Here is an 18,458-nt window from a genome sequence, read left to right on the forward strand (position 1 = left end):
AGACACCAAAAGCAAAAACATTGATTTTTGATTTTTGATGATGCACTTCATGTACATTTTGTTTGGGCTGTTGTTCTTCCATAACATGCCTTATTTAAAAAAAAACATCCACTTCCGTTACCTCCGTAACATAATGACATCACTGAGTACGTAACAGTCGTTTTTCTATTGGCATAGCGCTCCAACACATTGTAATTGATAGGCTAAGGGGTGGGACATCTTTAAGTGGTTGACCAATCACAACAAAGCCTGCCAGCTAACCAATCAGAGCAGACTGGGCTCTGGTTTCAGACAGAGGGTGAAAATAGGTGCTGCAACACGCGCAGTATGAGAAAAATAAAGAGCTTTTTGAACATTAAAGCATGGAGACATGTCACAGTAGAGACACAATGTGAATATGAACCTGAGAATCAGCAGAATAGGGCCCCTTTGACCTCTTCCATTCCCTGTAACACAAACAAAAATTGTCTTAATGGACTATGGAAAGTTTCTTGTTAGTTGAACTTCCCTCTATAAAAATCTAAAATGTCAACAAACACTAAACTGTTGTTTGTTTTACCTGTCCAATAACAGATTTCTGTTCCATGTAATACAAAAAGAAAAACTGTTTTAATAAACCGCGGAAAATTTCTTGGTGGTATCTATTTGTTGAAATGTGTTTCACCTATTCACCTGGGACGTCTCCCCAGCAACAAGCAAACAACAAGCTGAGGGAGAGTGTAAGCTGAGCTGGCAGACAGCCTTATGTTCCTTCCTCTGCAGCATCTGCTGTCCTTCAGAGTAAAAAATACACACTGTGTATACTTGAAAGAGCACATCTCAGTCCGCCTGGCCTCAAGCCCAGAACACTGGCCTGTCTCCAGAAACAAAAAGGCAGCACTGACACCAGATACATATGCTCTAGTCATAAACACACACCCCGACTGTCAGAACACATTCTTGCACATTAGCATATTCCTTTCCAGTTCTGAAACTTCTCCTTGTGAAGAAACTACTGAACAGCCACTGTTAATCAGCTCCTTTCTCCTCTCCGTTCCCAGGACATTTGCCAAGGTTACAGAGATGGGAGGGGAGGGGAGGGGAGCTGACACAAAGAAGCACAGGGGGGGGTGAGCCGCATGCAGAATGTATGAGACAGCTCAGAGGAGGGAGAGGTCCACTCTGAGCGGAGCAGCAGCAGTTTTGTGAGGCAGCCTGCGACAGGATTTTCCAAGGATTTCCATCACATTACATCTTTGGGTTGTGGGACAACACATTCGGATGCTTCTGGATTACGTCAGGAGTCAGCTGACTGGGAGGAAAAGGGGAGGAAAGAGTAAGAGATGAGGTGGTATAGAGGAGGAGGGTGCAGGAGCTATTGAAGCAGAATGAAGGGGGCTGGGCCTCTGACAATGCTCGTGTAGCCAATAAGGACTTTGGCAATGTGTGGACTTTACTCTCAAGGCGCAGCGTGCAGGCAGTTTATCTCCGGCTGTTTGTTAGAGGACACTAACCGCACGGTGAGCTTGTTGTGAGCCGGTCACCAGCACGGGAGCCGACATGCAGAATGTACCAGAGGAGTGGAGGGAAGGAGAGGAGAGGATGGGGGAGATGGTAGTGAAGAGGAAAGTGGACTCAGAGGGGAAGAAGAATGAAGGGCAAGGAGGTGGAGAGGGGGACAAGGAGTCGCTGATGATGGAGCTGACCAAGCTCGTGCAGAAGGTTGTGAAAGAGAGCAGCTGGTGGGACAGGAGAGGGATCGATTGCAGCATCCTGGCAGCAGCATTCCTCTGTCTGGCCCCGGGTAAGACTTCAGGCATGCTTTGGTGAAAAATCAAACGAACATCATTATGACATTCCCCAGGTTGATTACTTTCATTGGGACAATTATTTTTTGCATTAAAGGTTTTCTGAAAACGTATGTTTGAATATGCATTGTAGTTCCAGTAATCCAAAATTCGGCTCACAGATAGCAAATAAGCTTGACTCGGACAAAATACGTCTCAGGATAGTTTGTTTTTTACTTACACAAAAAGGTATCAAATACAAAAACATATTCTCTCAGGTCAAAAAACTATGTTGCTCGGTGCTTCTTTCTCCTTCTCACACCCCAATCACCAGCAGCTACCGTTGGCTATAACGTCTCGTAATCACGTACAGCTGCGGTCGTCTATGCCGTCAATTTCACACGGCTGGTTCAAATAAATGATATGATAGCACTAATAACAAAGGTTTATAATATTCAAATATACATTTTAACATATGGCCCCTAATTGGCTAGGCGGGGAGCATACCAATTACTAAAAATAAACTTAAATAGGACCATATAATCTAAACATAATTAATCAACTTTACGAACTTATATTCCTTTTTTTTTACTGGAGTTCCGTTTTTGTTTTCAATATACACTTCAGTACAGTAGCACTGTCTGTCCAGAAGATAGATTGCTCCAGCTTAACCTGAAGCTCTCTTCTTAGCATCTTGTCGACCTTGACAGCGACGACTGCTGCTGTCAACTCCATTCTCAGGATGGTGATGTGTTTCAGTGGAGCGACTCTGGACTTTCCGATCGGCAAGGAAATCTTTATTTTGCCTTGGTTGTTTGCACGATGTAGGTAGCTGTTCCATATGCATCCATGCTGGCATCGAAAAAGTGGTGGAGCTGTGCCATCTTCAGGGGTTCAAACCCTGCCGGTTTGACTCATCTCTGCACATAAACAATGACAGCTGCTCAAGGTCGGCCAACCACTTCATCCATTTCTGGGCCTGCCCACTGTCTATCTTCTCATCCCAACCTCTCTTTTCCCTGCAAAGGTCTCTCAGAAGGAGCTTCGCTGGCAGTACCAATGGGGCCAGGAACCCGAGGGGGTCGTAGATGGAGCTAACAATGGACAGGATTCCTCGTCTTGTAGCTAGTTTGTCCTGTGGTTGCACTTTGAACCTGAAGGTGTCTGATTCAGTGCACCACTGAGTACCAAGGGCTCTTTCCATAGGAAGCTGCTTATGGTTCAGGTCAAGATCTTTGACTTCCGTTGTTCTGTCTTCTTTAGGGATGGACGACAGGACGGCCCTACTGTTGCTGACCCACTTTGTCAGCCTGAAGCCTCCACTGGCGCACAGATGTCTGAGGTCCCTGGCCAAAGCAACAGCATGATCTTCTGAATCCACAGACTTTAAACAGTCATCCACATAAAAGTTTCTGAGAACCGTTTCCACCACCTCGGGTGTTGTTTTGCCTCCTCCATCTTGTGCTGTTCTTCTTAGTGCATATGATGCACAGCTGGGAGACGATGTAGCTCCGAACAGGTGCACTGTCATTCGGTAGTCTTCCATCGGTTTATTCAGATCACCATCCTGCCACCATAGGAAACGCAGAAGATCAGCATCTTGGTCAGGGACTTTGACCTTGTAGAACATCGCCTCAATGTCGGCCATCAAAGCAATAGGCTCTTCTCTGAACCTCAGAAGGACACCAACAAGGGATTTTGTGAGGTCAGGTCCTTGTAGCAGCTGATCGTTAAGTGAGGTTCCTTGATATGTGGAGGTGCAGTCGAACACTACTCTTATCTTGTTTTTCTTTGGGTGGTAGAGACCGTGATGAGGTATGTACCACACACGTCCATCTTCTCGGCTTAACTGTTCTATGGGAATTTTGACAGCGTAGCCTTTTCCAATTATACCCGTCATGAATTCCTTGTACAGGTCCGGGTTTTTGCTGAGCTTTCTTTGGAGACTTGTGGCACGTTGCTCTGCTATGCAGCGGTTGTCTGGCATTTGAGCTGTCTCGTTTCGCAGTGGTAAACCAATGCAGTAGTGCCCATCCCTTAACTCTGCAGATTTTACCACTGACCGCATGAACTGATGATCCTCCTGGGACATCTCTTCTTTGTCTTCACAGCTGAGTTCTGAGAAGTCTGCGTTATGTTGCTTGATCAACAGTTCCTCTATGGTAGCTATGGAGATGTGGTTGGCTTTAATGTGGCTCACAACTCCATCCGCTGCCATCATCTGTCTTCTTCGGCCCATTCACTACCCATCCAAGGGTAGTCTTAACTGCATAGGGCCCGTCTCCGATGCTGTTTATCACCTGCCATGGCTCCAAAGCTTTAGGGGTATTGGTTCCTATAAGCATGGTGACTTCTCCTTTTATCTTTGGGATTTTCACCTCCTTCAGATATGGCCACTTCTTTAGGTCTTCCTGCAGGGGGATGTTTCCTTTCTTGACCGGTATATCTTTACATGTAAAAGACCTTAGGGAGTTCAATATACTTCCTTTCTTCAAGTCCACACACTTCCAGGTCCGACAAGATATAACTTTGGGCTGGCTTCTCCTGACCCATAGTTCGGAGTAGGATCGTAGTTTTCTTGCCTCGAACGTTCAGCTGTGTCTTCAGTGATTCAGTGCAGAAAGTCGCCGTACTTCCTGGGTCCATGAAGGCATACGTCTCCACAACCTTCTCACTTTTACCGGTACTATAGCCAGTACACATTCTCCGGCCCCAGTGTATCCACATGTTTCCTGCGTCAGTGACACGAGACCATTTGAGATGTTCTCATCTGGCTTTCTAAATGTAGCACTGTCCTTCTCAACATGCAAAATTCCTGGGTGTCTTAGGGAGCAGACTTGACAGGTCATCCTTTTATTGCAGTTTCTGCTAAGGTGTCCCTGTGTAAGACATCCAAAACAGAGGCCTTAGCTTTCAGAAACTCAATCCTGTCTTTCGGTTGTTGCTCTTTGATGATTCTGCAGGAATCGAGTGTGTGGTCTCTATGGCAGAACAAACAGGGTTTTTGAAAAGCATTGACACGCTTTGCGGCTGAGGGGCTGTATTTTAAGTTTGAGGGCGGTGTTTTCTCTTCACTCATTGGAGCGACAGCTGTGGCAAAACTGCTTCCCCTTTGCCAGCCTGACTTCCAAGCTTTAGAGTCCGTGGCCGTAGCTTTGACTTTTCCCTCCGTAGTTGTCCTGGTATCATGCATGCTTCCAAAGAGGGGGTCGTTAGCCATTTGTAAACCTTGCTCTTCGTCCCTTTTTCTCTTGAACCTCGAAAGCAGCACTCTTCCATCTTTCTTTCACTTTGTATGGGAGCTTTGAGGCGACGACTCTCATGTTAGTTGGGTTGTTCATTTCGTCCATATACTCTATGTCCTCCATGGCATTACGGCACGTAATCAGGAAAAGGGCATAGGTATTTAGAGCTTTTCCGTCTTCAGATCTGATCTGTGGCCACTTTAGAGCTTTATCCATATAGGCGGTAGCAATTTTAAGTTCATCACCATAATGTTTCTGGAGTAGAGCCCTGGCTTCCTTGTAGCCTCTCTGTGGCGCCATGTGCTCACAACTGCGGACAAGCTCTTGAGGTTCCCCTCCGGTGAACTGTTCCAAGTAGTACAATTTATCGCTGCTGCTCTCTGCCTTGCTGTCGATGACATGGTTGAAGGCTCTTATAAAAAAGGACTTGTAGGTGAGCGGGTCTCCCTTGAACACAGGCAAGTCTCGTTTAGGAAGATAAGACAGGTTATGCTGCCTTACTAGCATCTCAGTAATCTGACTTTGACGCTGCATCACATCGTAGCTGTCCCTCTCCTCCCCTCTACGGTGACCTTCTCTAGGGCCCGGTCCGTGTGCTGCATCAGAAGCTCCATCCTGCTTGTCCATCCACATGCTTGACTCTGTTGGGCGTGGTTTGACAGTTCCTTTTAGTAGGTGTGCTGAGGCAAGTTTCTCACCATATTTAGCTGGTTTTGAAGCAGTTCTGAATCCGGTGCCAGATGTCTCTGACTTGCCATGACGTTGGCTGCGTTTGAGGTAGCTGCTCATACCATCCTGCTGGTCTTCATACCCGTCAAGCACCTTTAACTTTGCATCACATTCAGCTACAGCTGCCTCCAACTCTAATTGTTCTCTTTGAGCTTTGAGCTGCTGGAGCTGCTTTGCTTGCTGCTGTATTAGAGAGGCTTCTTCTTCCTGAAGAGCCTTCTTCTTCTTTAAGGATGCTGCTCGAGCTAGCAGTACTGCCTTTTCAGCCTCCGCCCTCCTGCGAGCAGAAGAAACGGTAGACGAAGCCACTGTATGTTTACTGGCTCTGGAGGCGCTGTCTTCAGGCCTGATATCATCTACTTCAGACGAGCAGGCTTCCTCTTCACGGTCCTCTTTTGTGCCTTCGCGTACTCCTTTAATCCATTTTTCAGTTATGCGTACAAACTGTTCAATGTTTGCTGACTTGGGATAAAACCAGTGTTGCTGGTCTTCAGACGCCTCCTCTTCAGGTAAGAGAGTTACATACTCCTTGTTAATGTCATTAAGCTCTCCATATAATTTAACAAAGTCATTCAGAATTTCTTCTTCCACTTTATCCACATTGCTATCATTTTCTTTAAGATGTTTCAGCTCATTAACCTTCTTGGTGAGCTGGCCCACCTTCGCTCTCCTTAATCCATTTAGCCTGTGGAGCCTCTCCTCTTTGGCCTTTTCCGTGGGCTTTGGTTCCCTCTTGTGGCTCCTTTCGGTTAGTTCTTCCATGGCTCTTTCAAATTAAACTTACTACAGTGCTTAAACTCAACTAAAGGTGTCCAACAATAAACGCTTCGTTTTTATAGAAAATGTATTTGTTGCACTGTCTTCCTTAAAGAACAACTTAGTTAAATGTCTTTTACAAACGAAAAGAAAAAGGTAATCAGCTGGTAGTTGGAATCAGCTGATCCATTCAGACTGCCTCTTCTGTCGGAGAGTAGCGATCTCCCATCCGTCTTCAAACATTAACATAACAACACGCCACTTCACCGTCTTTGTTCCTCGGATGTCCCACTTAATGTGCCGATCTCCGTGTGTGGAAGAGCAGTCTTTATCTTCACCTTTCATGCGACGCCGTCACTGGAATCCCTCCTTCATAGCTCGGCTTCTCCAGAGCGTAGTTTTTTGACAAATGTAGTTCCAGCAATCCAAAATTCGGCTCACAGATAGCAAATAAGCTTGACTCGGATAAAATACGTCTCAGGATAGTTTGTTTTTTATACTTACACAAAAAGGTATCAAATACAAACACATATTCTCTCAGGTCAAAAAACTATGTTGCTCGGTGCTTCTTTCTCCTTCTCACACCCCAATCACTTCTTCTTCTTCTTCTTCTTCTCTTGCTTTTGGCGGATTGCAAACAACTTAAAAGGTGCATACCGCCACCTACTGTACATGAGTATGCATCATCACATCATTCCAACTCATTAACCTATGTTCTAATCAAAATAAAATCAAAATTAATTAATAAAACCATTAAATAAATAAAACAAAACAAAACAAATCTATGTTCTTTCCTGACCTAATGTTAAATTCTTTTTCCTACCCCAGTTTCACTCAAAAATGTAAACAGTGCCTTTCTGGTAGCTTTTACTCCCTCTCCTTTTGTTCCCAAAACACCAACCACACTCCACTCCCTCTCTGCCTCTAAGACTTTAGCCTTTAATTGTTCTCTTTCCGCTTTATAGCACCCCAATCACCAGCAGCTGCCGTTGGCTATAACGTCTCGTAATCACGTACAGCTGCGGTCGTCTATGCCGTCAATTTCACACAGCTGGTTCAAATAAATGATATGATAGCACTAATAACAAAGGTTTATAATATTCAAATATACATTTTAACGTATGGCTCCTACATGCATATTATTTTATTAAATATGCTATTGTTCACTCTTTTCTCAAACATAAATCTAAAAATTTGATAAAGCCAGGTTCAGATGTGTATTTTGGATGTTTCTTCTTCCATTAGTCTGAAAGCAAAAGTACTCAAATCCTTAAAACTGACCAGTGTCTGAAGAAAGTTTTTTCCATCAGTGTCTCATCTTAAATGTTGGGGTGCTGATAAGTACTATACGTTGTACAGGATGTCTTGTAGCCTACTTGTTATTGTACATGTTATTGTTTATCTTAATTTGTTATTTTCTATAAATCTTTTTATTTTCATGGATTGGACCATGTAACAAAAGATAGACACATCAACTTGGACTGCAGATATCACATTGATGTTAAATATTGTTGTACAAGATATTTATATCAACTTTAACTAACGACTATTTCAATATAAGTCTGTCCATTCTTTTATTAATTAATAGACTATTATGACCAAAAGAACTTTGGGGAAAAATGTATACTAACAATCACCTAAAGTCCAAAATAGGCTAGCAACTCACCTTTAAGACAATTTAAAAACATTTTTGGCATCTTAAACTAAACTTTCTCTAGTCTCAGTCCAACAGCGTTGTTATGCATCAGTGCATTACATGCATCCTATGGATCCCTGTATCTGGGTCACTGGTGGTCAGTTACTGACCTCATTAGGACTGGTGCCTATTGTGACTCATGTCACTCAATCATTGGAAGTGACAGCTCCCAGCAGCAGGACACCTGGTTCAAGCTGCAGCTGTAATCTAGACTGGTAGACTGGCTGCCAGTTAACACGTCACTGCAGCATTCAGCTGGAACTAGCCACTCCAACCAGGAAAATACAATGTGTTATGTATCCCACTATGGATCTTCTATCCCACTAAGCCCTACACAATAGACTGCCCTTGAACCCTCACTAATACACACCCCCCACCATTAGGTCTTAAACTTATTTTTATTTTTTTTGTCTTTTTGTTTTGCCCATAAATGTTGATCCTATTATGTCACCTTATGTGACATATCTTGCTTCACTAAATACAAATACAAAATACATCTAAAACGATAAATTGAAGGTTCAATATCTAAAATATTTTACCTTGTGTTGAAAGGTGCTATATAAATAAACTTGCCTTGCCTTGCCTAAAATGTCCTCATTAAAAGATCTTAAAGATCACTAGACATCCAACAATTTTATAAGCAATAGAAATCTGTATTTCTAATAGAAATGCAATGGTTTTATTTGATCTACTAATGACGGTGTATCCCCTTTGACCTACATCAGCGTTACAGTATGTTTGTCAGAGGCGTTCAAAATGTAACATTTTATCCAGTTTTAGGCCATATTATTATTGTATATTTTAAATATTTGTTGTTTTTAACTATATATTTTTGACTGAATCAAGGATTTTAGCCTGAATCTTAAATTATCAGAGAAACAAGCTAAGCTAACAGTAGCGGCTAGCTAGAAGTCCACTGAAACACTGATGTTTAAAGTGAAGCTGCTTTACTCAGAGTGTTTGCTTTGGAGAGAATCACTGTGGATATTTTGGTTTCTTTCTGTTATGACTACACACTTTTGCCAAGAGTCAACGGAAGGTTATTAGTGCCAGGTGTAAGGTGGTCAAAAGGAGGAACATTTTTGTAAAACATTTTAAGTTTTGTGAAGTGGAACTGTCAAGAACAAGTCTAAACGTTCAGTATAAGAGCTAACGGCAGCTTTATTCCCAAACTTTCATATTGTTCATTCAAAACGTTTTGTCTACTGACTTAAAAGCCTGGGACTAATACTGAAGTTTCGACTTTTTACATTACATTTAGCTGACGCTTTTATCCAAAGCGACTTACAATAAGTGCATTCGACCAAGAAGATACAAACTTGAAGAAAACAGAATCATATAAGTACATCAGGTTTCATAGGGCTAAAACATTTCAAGTGCTACTCAACTGGCTTTAGATAAGCCAGTCCTTTATTAGTATATAAGTGCTCTGTTAGCAGTTTCTTTGTTAATAATCCTATCGCTCGAAGTGGAGTCGAAAGAGATGAGTTTTCAGTCTGCGCCGGAAGATGTGCAAGCTTTCTGCTGTCCTGATTTCAATGGGGAGCTCATTCCACCGTTTTGGAGCCAGGATAGCAAACCCACGTGTTTTTGCTGATGGGAAATTGGGTCCCCCTTGCAGTGCGGGTGCAGCGAGCTGTTTGGCTGATGCAGAGCAGAGTGCACGTGCTGGGGTGTAACCATGTCCTGGATGTAGGAAGGGTCAGATCCATTCACAGCATGGTACGCAAGTACCATTGTCTTGAAGTGGATTCTAGCAGTTACTGGAAGCCAGTGAAGGGAGCGGAGGAGCGGCGTGGTGTGGGAGAATTTAGGAAGGTTGAAGACCAGACGAGCCGCTGCATTCTGGATGAGCTGCAGAGGTCGGATGGCACATGCAGGTAGACCAGCCAGGAGGGAGTTGCTGTAGTCTAGGCGTGAGATGACGAGAGCCTGGATCAGAAGCTGCGTCGCTTTCTGGGTCAGGAGGGGACGTATCCTCCTGATGTTGTAAAGAGTGTATCTGCAGCAGCGGTTTGTAGCAGCGATGTTTGCAGTGAAGGACAGTTTGTTATCTAGGATCACACCCAGATTCCTTGCAGTCTGAGTCGGGGAAACAACAGAGGTGCCGATGTTGATTGTTAGGTAAAGAGTGGGACAATCTTTTCCCGGAAGGAAAAGCAGTTCAGTCTTGTCAAGGTTGAGCTTGAGGTGGTGAGCAGACATCCACTGAGAGATGTCCGCTAGACAAGCAGAGATGCGTGCGACGACCTGGGTCTCTGAGCGGGGAAAGGACCGAATTAATTGGGTGTCGTCAGCGTAGCAGTGGTATGAAAAACCATGCGGGCTAATGACAGATCAGAGCGAGTTTGTGTACAAGGAGAAGAGGAGGGGACCAAGGACAGAGCCCTGAGGGACCCTTGTTGACAAGGGTCGGACTCGGACCCTCTCCAAGTTACCCTGTAGGTACGGTCTTTGAGGTATGAGGTGAGGAGGGCAAGTGCAGAGCCTGAAACTCCAAATTCTTGGAGAGTGCAAATCTGATGATTCACCGTGTCGAATGCAGCAGACAGGTCCAAAACTTTAGTCTTCACATACAGTATAGACAGTATGCAAACTTTTTTTTTTTTATGTATCTTTGTCAAATGTTTTCTCCTCATGCCCTCTTACTCTTCCATAAGTGTCCCGTACCTCTTATAAAGAAAGTGAAACAAATGTAGATTAAGGTCCCTGTGCTCTGTGTTGCAGCCTTCCTGCTGCTGGGCTCCTCTCAGGTTCTGTACTTTTCGGCGGGCATGCTGCTGATGGGCATGGCTCATGCTGTCATCACCTTCAAAGGCACACATCTGGCCAGCCACGGGTCCCTGAGCGAGTCACAGGCCTGGGCGAAGGTCTGGGCTGTCTTCTTTATCGAGGTGAGATGTTCAGAAATCATTTTAAACCACAGATTATGATGAGACACTTGAAGCTTATTCTCACTGTAGCTTTGTTGCAGTGATGAAAATGCTACTGCTAAAGTGGCAATGTGATAGGAACTTAGAGATACTGGCCAAAAATATATAATTTCCTTTCTTGCAAAGAGTTAAACAAGAAGATATTTAGCTGAAGAAAATGAGCTTTTAACTCAAGATACTGCATTACAAGCTGTGCCAAGACAAGGCTTTTAGACTTTTTTGCTCACAGCTAACAGCAGCATTTATTTTCTGAAAATAGGTGAGCAAGGGTGTTAGCAAACATTACCTTGCTTGGACAGAGAAAGGTCTCGAACAGAGAAAGGTCTCGAACAGAGTTAATTTTCTCTCAATTTGTTTTTCCTAAAAAATTTAATTTTAGTGTCCGAATATTGAGAAGTTTGAAAATGGGCCCAATTGTTACCTTAGTCACTCACAATTGGGATGACAGACTCGGGATCTGTTGCCAGTCTCTAAGTCTAAGGGAACAGGAAAGTGGAGAAAGCTACACAGATACAGGAAATTGTCTCTCATAGTGCTATCTCATTGCTGAACTATCTGCTAAAGCAAGCAGCAACATTCTTAGCTTAGCCTGAAAGCCTGTAAACAGGGGGGCCAGATAACCCAAATGTAGTGCAACATACTACCTTTAAAGGTCAGTAATTCAACAATCATATCTTGTTTGTTTGGTCTGTTCATACACAAAAGACAAGGTGTACATGGAAGTATTATGTCACGGACATTCTTGGCTCTGCTGGTTTCTTGGAAACAACCAGCTGACTCCGGGAAGTCACTGTCAGATACAAGAAATGTTAGCCTTCATAAAACCTGTTCTGTTCTGTTCTATCATTACTTAGTTCTAAAAATAAAAGCAACAAGATGTACAGTGTTGATCATTTAGAGATGCCGGTGGGAGCGTTTTATTCCCTTTGGAGAGAGCCAGGTCAGCCGTTTCCCCCTAAATCCAGTCTTTATGCTACGCTAACTAACTGTAGTTTACATGTTAGCGCACAGACATGAGAGTGCTATCAATCTTCCTATCCAACTCTCATGCATGAAAGTAAATAAACGTATTGTATTTATTTCAGACTAATTAACCAAACTCCCAGCTGTTACAGTGAAACTTCCCCAGTTGATTACATGCTCGGGACAAGACATTATTGTATTACAAGTTAGCCTATATTGTATTTATATATCCAAATGAGACTTTATTTTTAATAAACATTTGCTCATTTCCATATACGCATGCAGGTTCAACAGTTTGTTTTGTTAACATATTAGAGACAAGGAACTATAAAAAAGGGAGCTCTGGACATGTCTTTGTATTCCCACTTTACATCAGAATATACTGTCAGCAGCCATAAAAAAACTACATTTTCTGCATGTTTTTAGGGCTACATCAGAAATAAACCAAGCTATAAAATAAATATGAAGAAACCGCTCTGTTGTAAAGCTGGGAGGTGTAATGTGATTTCCTGTGATTGAATGCACCTACAGAGGATGCAGAGGGATTGTTAACAGGCTTAAGGAGTCATGGATTACATGTATCAGATTGTATTTCTTCTTTGTAAACTGTAAATACAAAATCAATTAAAGACAATGTTCTAAAAACAACAATAATCTTTGCAAGACACTAAAGGTTAATAGGGTTTAAATAACATTCATTGTCCCAGTGCTAGAATAATCAATTCAGTAAACCCTTGAACCTGTGAATTCTGTTCTGTGCCCCCTATTGGCTGCTTATGAAAGCAAAACACAGCAAAACAGCCGTACAAAACTAGGTTAAAATCCATCAATACCATTCAAAGCCTATGTATTTCCCTGCTTGTTTTATAAGTTGCATCAATGATGGTTTTGTTGTTGGATGTTCATAATCATACCCATCTGTGCTTGTGTTCATCCACTCAGATCTGTGGCTCATTCTCAGCGCAAGCCGGCATTCAAGGCCACATTAAGATGCATCATGCTCATACTAATGTCATTGGACTGGGGGACTCCAGCGTGTGGAAGGCCCCCTTCCTGCCTCGCACTGTCTACCTGTTCATAGCACCCCTGGCCGTGCCTATCATCACTCCACTTGTTGCACTCGGTAAGAGGCGCCAAAGCACCAAAAGAAGTCCAGACAGTTTATGAGTTTGCTCAAATACTTCAACATTAAATGTGACTATCAGCATAAAGTTGAGATTTCCTACCCTCTGATCCTGTTCAAGTTCCCCTGCTACCTCGCCTCTCTCACTTAGTTGTGACTTTATTCTCATACATGTGATTCTCTGGCTTTGCAGCTCACCTCAGAGGAAACTCTGTGGCTGTCATGGTCCGGACCGTCCTGATGGTAACACTGGGCCTGTATTCCCAGTACTGGCTGCTGATACACGTCTCCGGATTCCTGTCGCCTCTCAGCGCTTTGCTTTGTATGCTTGTGTGCAGAGCAATGTTCTCTGTGACCTTTATCCATGTCAACATTTTCCAGGTGAGAAATACCTTCAGGAGGCACCTGTACTTTACATGTTCAGTGCACATCCTCAAACAAGGATGAGTCTGCAGTCATGCTAGCTGCATTGTAAGGATACTTTTGGACATAGATTTGAGCTATATGCTAACAGCAGCATGCTAACATGCTTACTATAACAATGGCAATATTGGCACCCATTTGCTAACAGTCCAACGATGATAAACCTCTATGAGCAAGGGGCCATATTTTTGGGGTTTCTGTACCCTATTTTTCATTAATAGTCCGTAAACAACTTGAAACAAGAGAATGGAGTTGAAACCCAATGTCCAAGATCGGAAATGTTCACACTTGTTACATTAACAAGCTAATTTGGAGCTAATAAAAAGCGAATTCATCATCAGACTTTGGCCAATGGGTTCTGAGATTGCATTTCAGGCAGCGCATAAAGCTTTTTTGCTCTCGACACGGATCGGCCAAATTGCTTCCAACAATCTTGCTCAGTTGTATTCACTTGTTTATAGAGATTATGATAATGATACTTTTCTGATGTTTAGCAGGCATGATGTTTAGCAGGCATTATTATAATTTCAAAATGCTATTATCATGCTAACATTTGTTAATTTTGACACGGTGATGGCGCTAGATGAAAATTGATTCAGGAAATCTCAAGGATTTAAATTTGCACTCACGAACCAAACTAATTTACTTTCTCACAATATTATTAGATCACACAAAAATCCAACTTGTCAGGCTTAAGGTATCATCATTTGTCAGCGTTTCAATTAGCATCCTGTGAAGAGCTACATAAATAGCTACATGTGTCATTTAGGTGAGCAAAGACATCTGATTATTTAAAAATAAAATGGTAAATCCAAAGATGGTTAGCCTAGATGTTGCAATAGTATATAGTAATAGTATATTTTCTATCGGATATAGGAGCAAAGAATAGCACTGTTTTCGCCCTTCTCAAGACTTTTAAATATTGAATTAGTTTATTTGACTGGTTGCTTGAAGTTAGCCTGCGTTAGACTTTGCTAGACAGTATGTTCATCCAATCACCTGCCAATAATTATACAAAAATACACCAACCTGCTAGTCAATGAAAAGTCGCGATCATCTGTTGAAAATGACATAATGATTAATCGAATTGTTTGAAAAATATAGATATACTGATTTTATAATATTTCGATTTTTATAATTTATAAATGAACTCTCTAGAACAGCTTCTACATAAACTTCTACTCTGCTAGCAATACATTCCTCTCTCACAGATTTGGTGAAGAATGCTGGTTGGGTCATTTCATGCCAAACAGTCATGAGTGCACCTCTTTCAGCGCAGCCTTGTGTTCCCATAGATCAGACCAGCCAGTGAACTAAAGGGATAAAAAGGAACAATTCATGCATGATTTCCCACATGGCGTCTGAGTGCTGCAAGTCATTGTACATTGTTCTGATCAAAGTGTGAGAAGGTGGATTAGAAAAGGCAGGTTCTCAGTGTGAAGTCAGGAATCTAACAGGGGCAAATGTTTGTTCTCTTTGTGGGGTCACGACAACCTGGCCTCCCCTGGATCCTGGTGCTGTTGTTGGCCATTATCCTATCTTTCCCCCTGAACACAATGTTACTCTGTTCTTTTAGCCGACGATAACCTTGTCTCTCATTTGTAAACATTGTGTACTAAAGCTCTTTCTTTATGTTGGAGAAAACACGTTTTACAAATGTGTACACATTGTAAACCTGGACATCGTGGTCAACAAATTATCTAACCTATGTAATTTCTTATATACTATTACTCGACTTGTCTAAAACATTGTGTTCTTGACAGCACATTGGCCTCCACATGTTCTCTGCAACCAGCCGACCCAAGAGGATCTACCAGATGACCCACGGGGTCTTGAACCTGCCGCGTAACCCTTTGCTGGACTGGATGTTCGGACACTCGCTTATCAACTGCCACGTGGAGCACCATCTCTTCCCCTTCCTCTCTGATAACATGTGTCTAAAGGTGACGTTTAATCGCCAAATCCTTATATATTATCAGTTTGCACATGCTAGATGGACTTTCATTGCAGATCTAGAGGATTGTTTTGCAACACAAAGGGAGATTTATGCTTTAGATTGTCACTCATTACATATGAATTTAAACGTGTTTCAACCTACTACAATGGGTTTTCCCTTATAACATGTTTGAAATAGTCTATATGAAAGCTTTCCTTGCCTATAATATGAGTATTACTATTATTTTAATATTATAATTTTTTATTGGGCAATTAGTTGTTTTTTTACAAGGCATGCGAAGCAAATGCTTTGTACAGGAACACATTTTTTAAATGTATAATGGCATTTTCTGCAGCAATAATTAGTGGACTATTATATGTAAATAGCTTTCGTAGATTTCCCAGTAAAATTATTTACAGTTATGTATCAATAAAAACGTTATGAATGCCTATACTAAGTAATGTATTATAATTAGGGAATATCTTTATCAAAGGACATCTGGCAGGAAATCACATTTTATATTTGTTACGATAATTACACTCATATTACAGTAGATATGACAGGCATCTTTAAAGCAAATATTATGGATCAACACTAATACTGATTTTGAATCTCCCTGGGCTCACAGAGCTTTATTATTCTGTGGGCCATCATTTGTAGAGGAGGCTGTAAAAACACACCCACAGATATTACACATGCATGTCAGTTCACTCCTCATGGTGAGTTCTCTTGAGGACATTTGAGCAGGGATTTAAGCGTGTGCGAACAACACCACCCCGATTTTAGGTGCAACCCATCGGCATGTGCCTGAACGCTGTATAATATGGTCAGTTAGCTAACCACAAAACTATTTTGTGAATGATTTAAATGTTTAAAACATAATTTAAAAAATACCCTGCACACTTAGTGTTCAAAGAGCCCATATCCCAAAAAAAATTGGTTAATTTGAACATATACCTTTTTTTTTGCAATTATGCTATCCGTCTAAATTAAGCGTTTTGCCTGCCAGTTCTTTGTTATGAACTGTCAAGTGTTCAAACCTGATTCATAAAGAACACCCATTTAATTAAAGCACTAATTCTTACTTAAGGGCAAGAATGACACAGAAAATCTAAATCAACTTCAGAATCCAATCAATAATAGTTTGTAAAATAGTCTTGATACTAGCTTTAGTTTTGGTCCTTCTTTAATAAAACTTAAGCCCTCGTACTCTGTATGTAAGCTCCATAAACACCAAAGCAAATTCCTATACGTTTAAACCTCGTTAGCAATAAATCGGATTCTGATTCCAAAATAATTACCCCTCATCCCAGAGTAACAATTACTTGATAAAAGAAAAGGGTCCTGAGGATTTCTAACTTTAGCAATGTCTAGCTAAACACTAATTTTGCAACCAAAACATCAAAACAAATAACACAGCTCAGACTTAAGGTCAGAATCTTTTTAAAAAAGAAATCTCTTTTGGGAGCCGTCCAACTGAATAGGAGAGCAATACTCTCTGAAGTATTATATTTGTTTTTAAACAAAATATCCACTTATAACACTTATATCTGAAAGTAGAGAGTAACTCAATTCCAGTTACAAAGTAATTTAAGATTTTGATGTGGTCCTTTTTGTAGTGGGTCTCATTGATTTTCACCTTTCTTTTGGATTTGCACCTTATTATGATTGAACCCTAGACTTTTAATGTGTGCCCTCTTCTCACTCTGTCTGCTGCCCAGCAATACAAATACAGTTGTTTCTCATATCATCTGTAGTATTGCATGCCCATTTACTGTAGATACTGTTTCTTAGTTAGTAAGAAATGACATGTGACTTGTATATTCCTCCTCTTTCCAGGTGAAGCCGGTTGTTTCCAAGTATCTGACGGAAAATAAGCTCCCGTACCAGGAGGACAGCTACTTCTCCCGCCTCCGTCTTTTCTTCAGCAAATACCAGGAACTGATGGTGTTTGCCCCGCCGATCACAGAGCTGGTGGGGGTGCAGTGAAGGAGACAAACTCCCCAGACTAAAGACTGCTGCTGCTGCTGCTGCTCCAAAGCACAAGCCCTAGTGTTAAAGTGTTACCTACTGTCCAGGTTTTAAGTCTCTAACATGCAGAATATAGGTTTTAATCAATAGCACACATGTAGTTTGATATTAGGAGCTACATCCATCATGTAAAAAGAAAATATCATTATGTGAACTGAATGAATGTTCCGCACTTTTAGCGGTAATTTAATGAATAGCACAAAGATAAGCACTCAACCAAAAGTTGACCTGATTATGTATAAGACAATGTAGATATGGTTTCAAATCGCCTCCTTTAACTCTAAATGTAATCACATTCTAGCATCGTCAGGAGATTTAGAGGATCATATTTTAGGATCTAAGGGAGATAGAGTTATTTTAGCACAAATAACATAACAAAGAATAAAGCACAATTGTAGTATAATAGAAACAGCAATACAATACATATGTTTTTACTGTTTCATTTGCTGTTTCCTCAGCTCAATACACATGCACACAGAGATGCTTCAGTGTGTTTCTAATAATACATTTAAAATTAATTTTCATGAACTACACATTGTTTCATTGCCTTCATTGCCTTTTTTTTCAAATAAAAAAACAATTGTGGAAACAAGAGTAGAGCAATGCTTCACATACTCACTCAATTCAAAAATCATGTTACAGTAATCTTTTTTTATGTGGTAATGTATATTTCTTTAAAGCAGTGGTAATAGTTGTTTCGCCACTAGGGGATAGCAGAACACACTGTAGACATTATTACGTCATGAAGTTTGAAAATTAGCTAACAGTTGCCTATTTATTGATTGATTAGGAGATGCAAAATGTAAGTATAATATTCACTCTCTTGTCAATTTTATGGACTTTAAAACAAATCTGTC

At 41.4% G+C, this 18,458-nt stretch overlaps 1 protein-coding gene across 1 annotated transcript; it reads left to right on the forward strand.

The window, feature by feature from the left end:
* Window positions 1-1,016: 1,016 nt before the first annotated feature.
* fads6 (fatty acid desaturase 6) lies at window positions 1,017-18,193 on the forward strand. The gene is made up of 6 exons (XM_079660611.1): window positions 1,017-1,783; window positions 10,920-11,086; window positions 13,031-13,211; window positions 13,405-13,592; window positions 15,398-15,577; window positions 17,410-18,193. The coding sequence occupies exons 1-6, from the start codon at window positions 1,540-1,542 to the stop codon at window positions 17,557-17,559; spliced, it is 1,110 nt and encodes a 369-aa protein (XP_079516737.1). The 5' UTR covers window positions 1,017-1,539; the 3' UTR covers window positions 17,560-18,193.
* The last annotated feature ends 265 nt before the right edge of the window (window positions 18,194-18,458 follow it).

This window comes from Notothenia rossii (assembly GCF_949606895.1).
Source record: "Notothenia rossii genome assembly, chromosome: 11".
Lineage (NCBI taxonomy): Eukaryota > Metazoa > Chordata > Actinopteri > Perciformes > Nototheniidae > Notothenia > Notothenia rossii.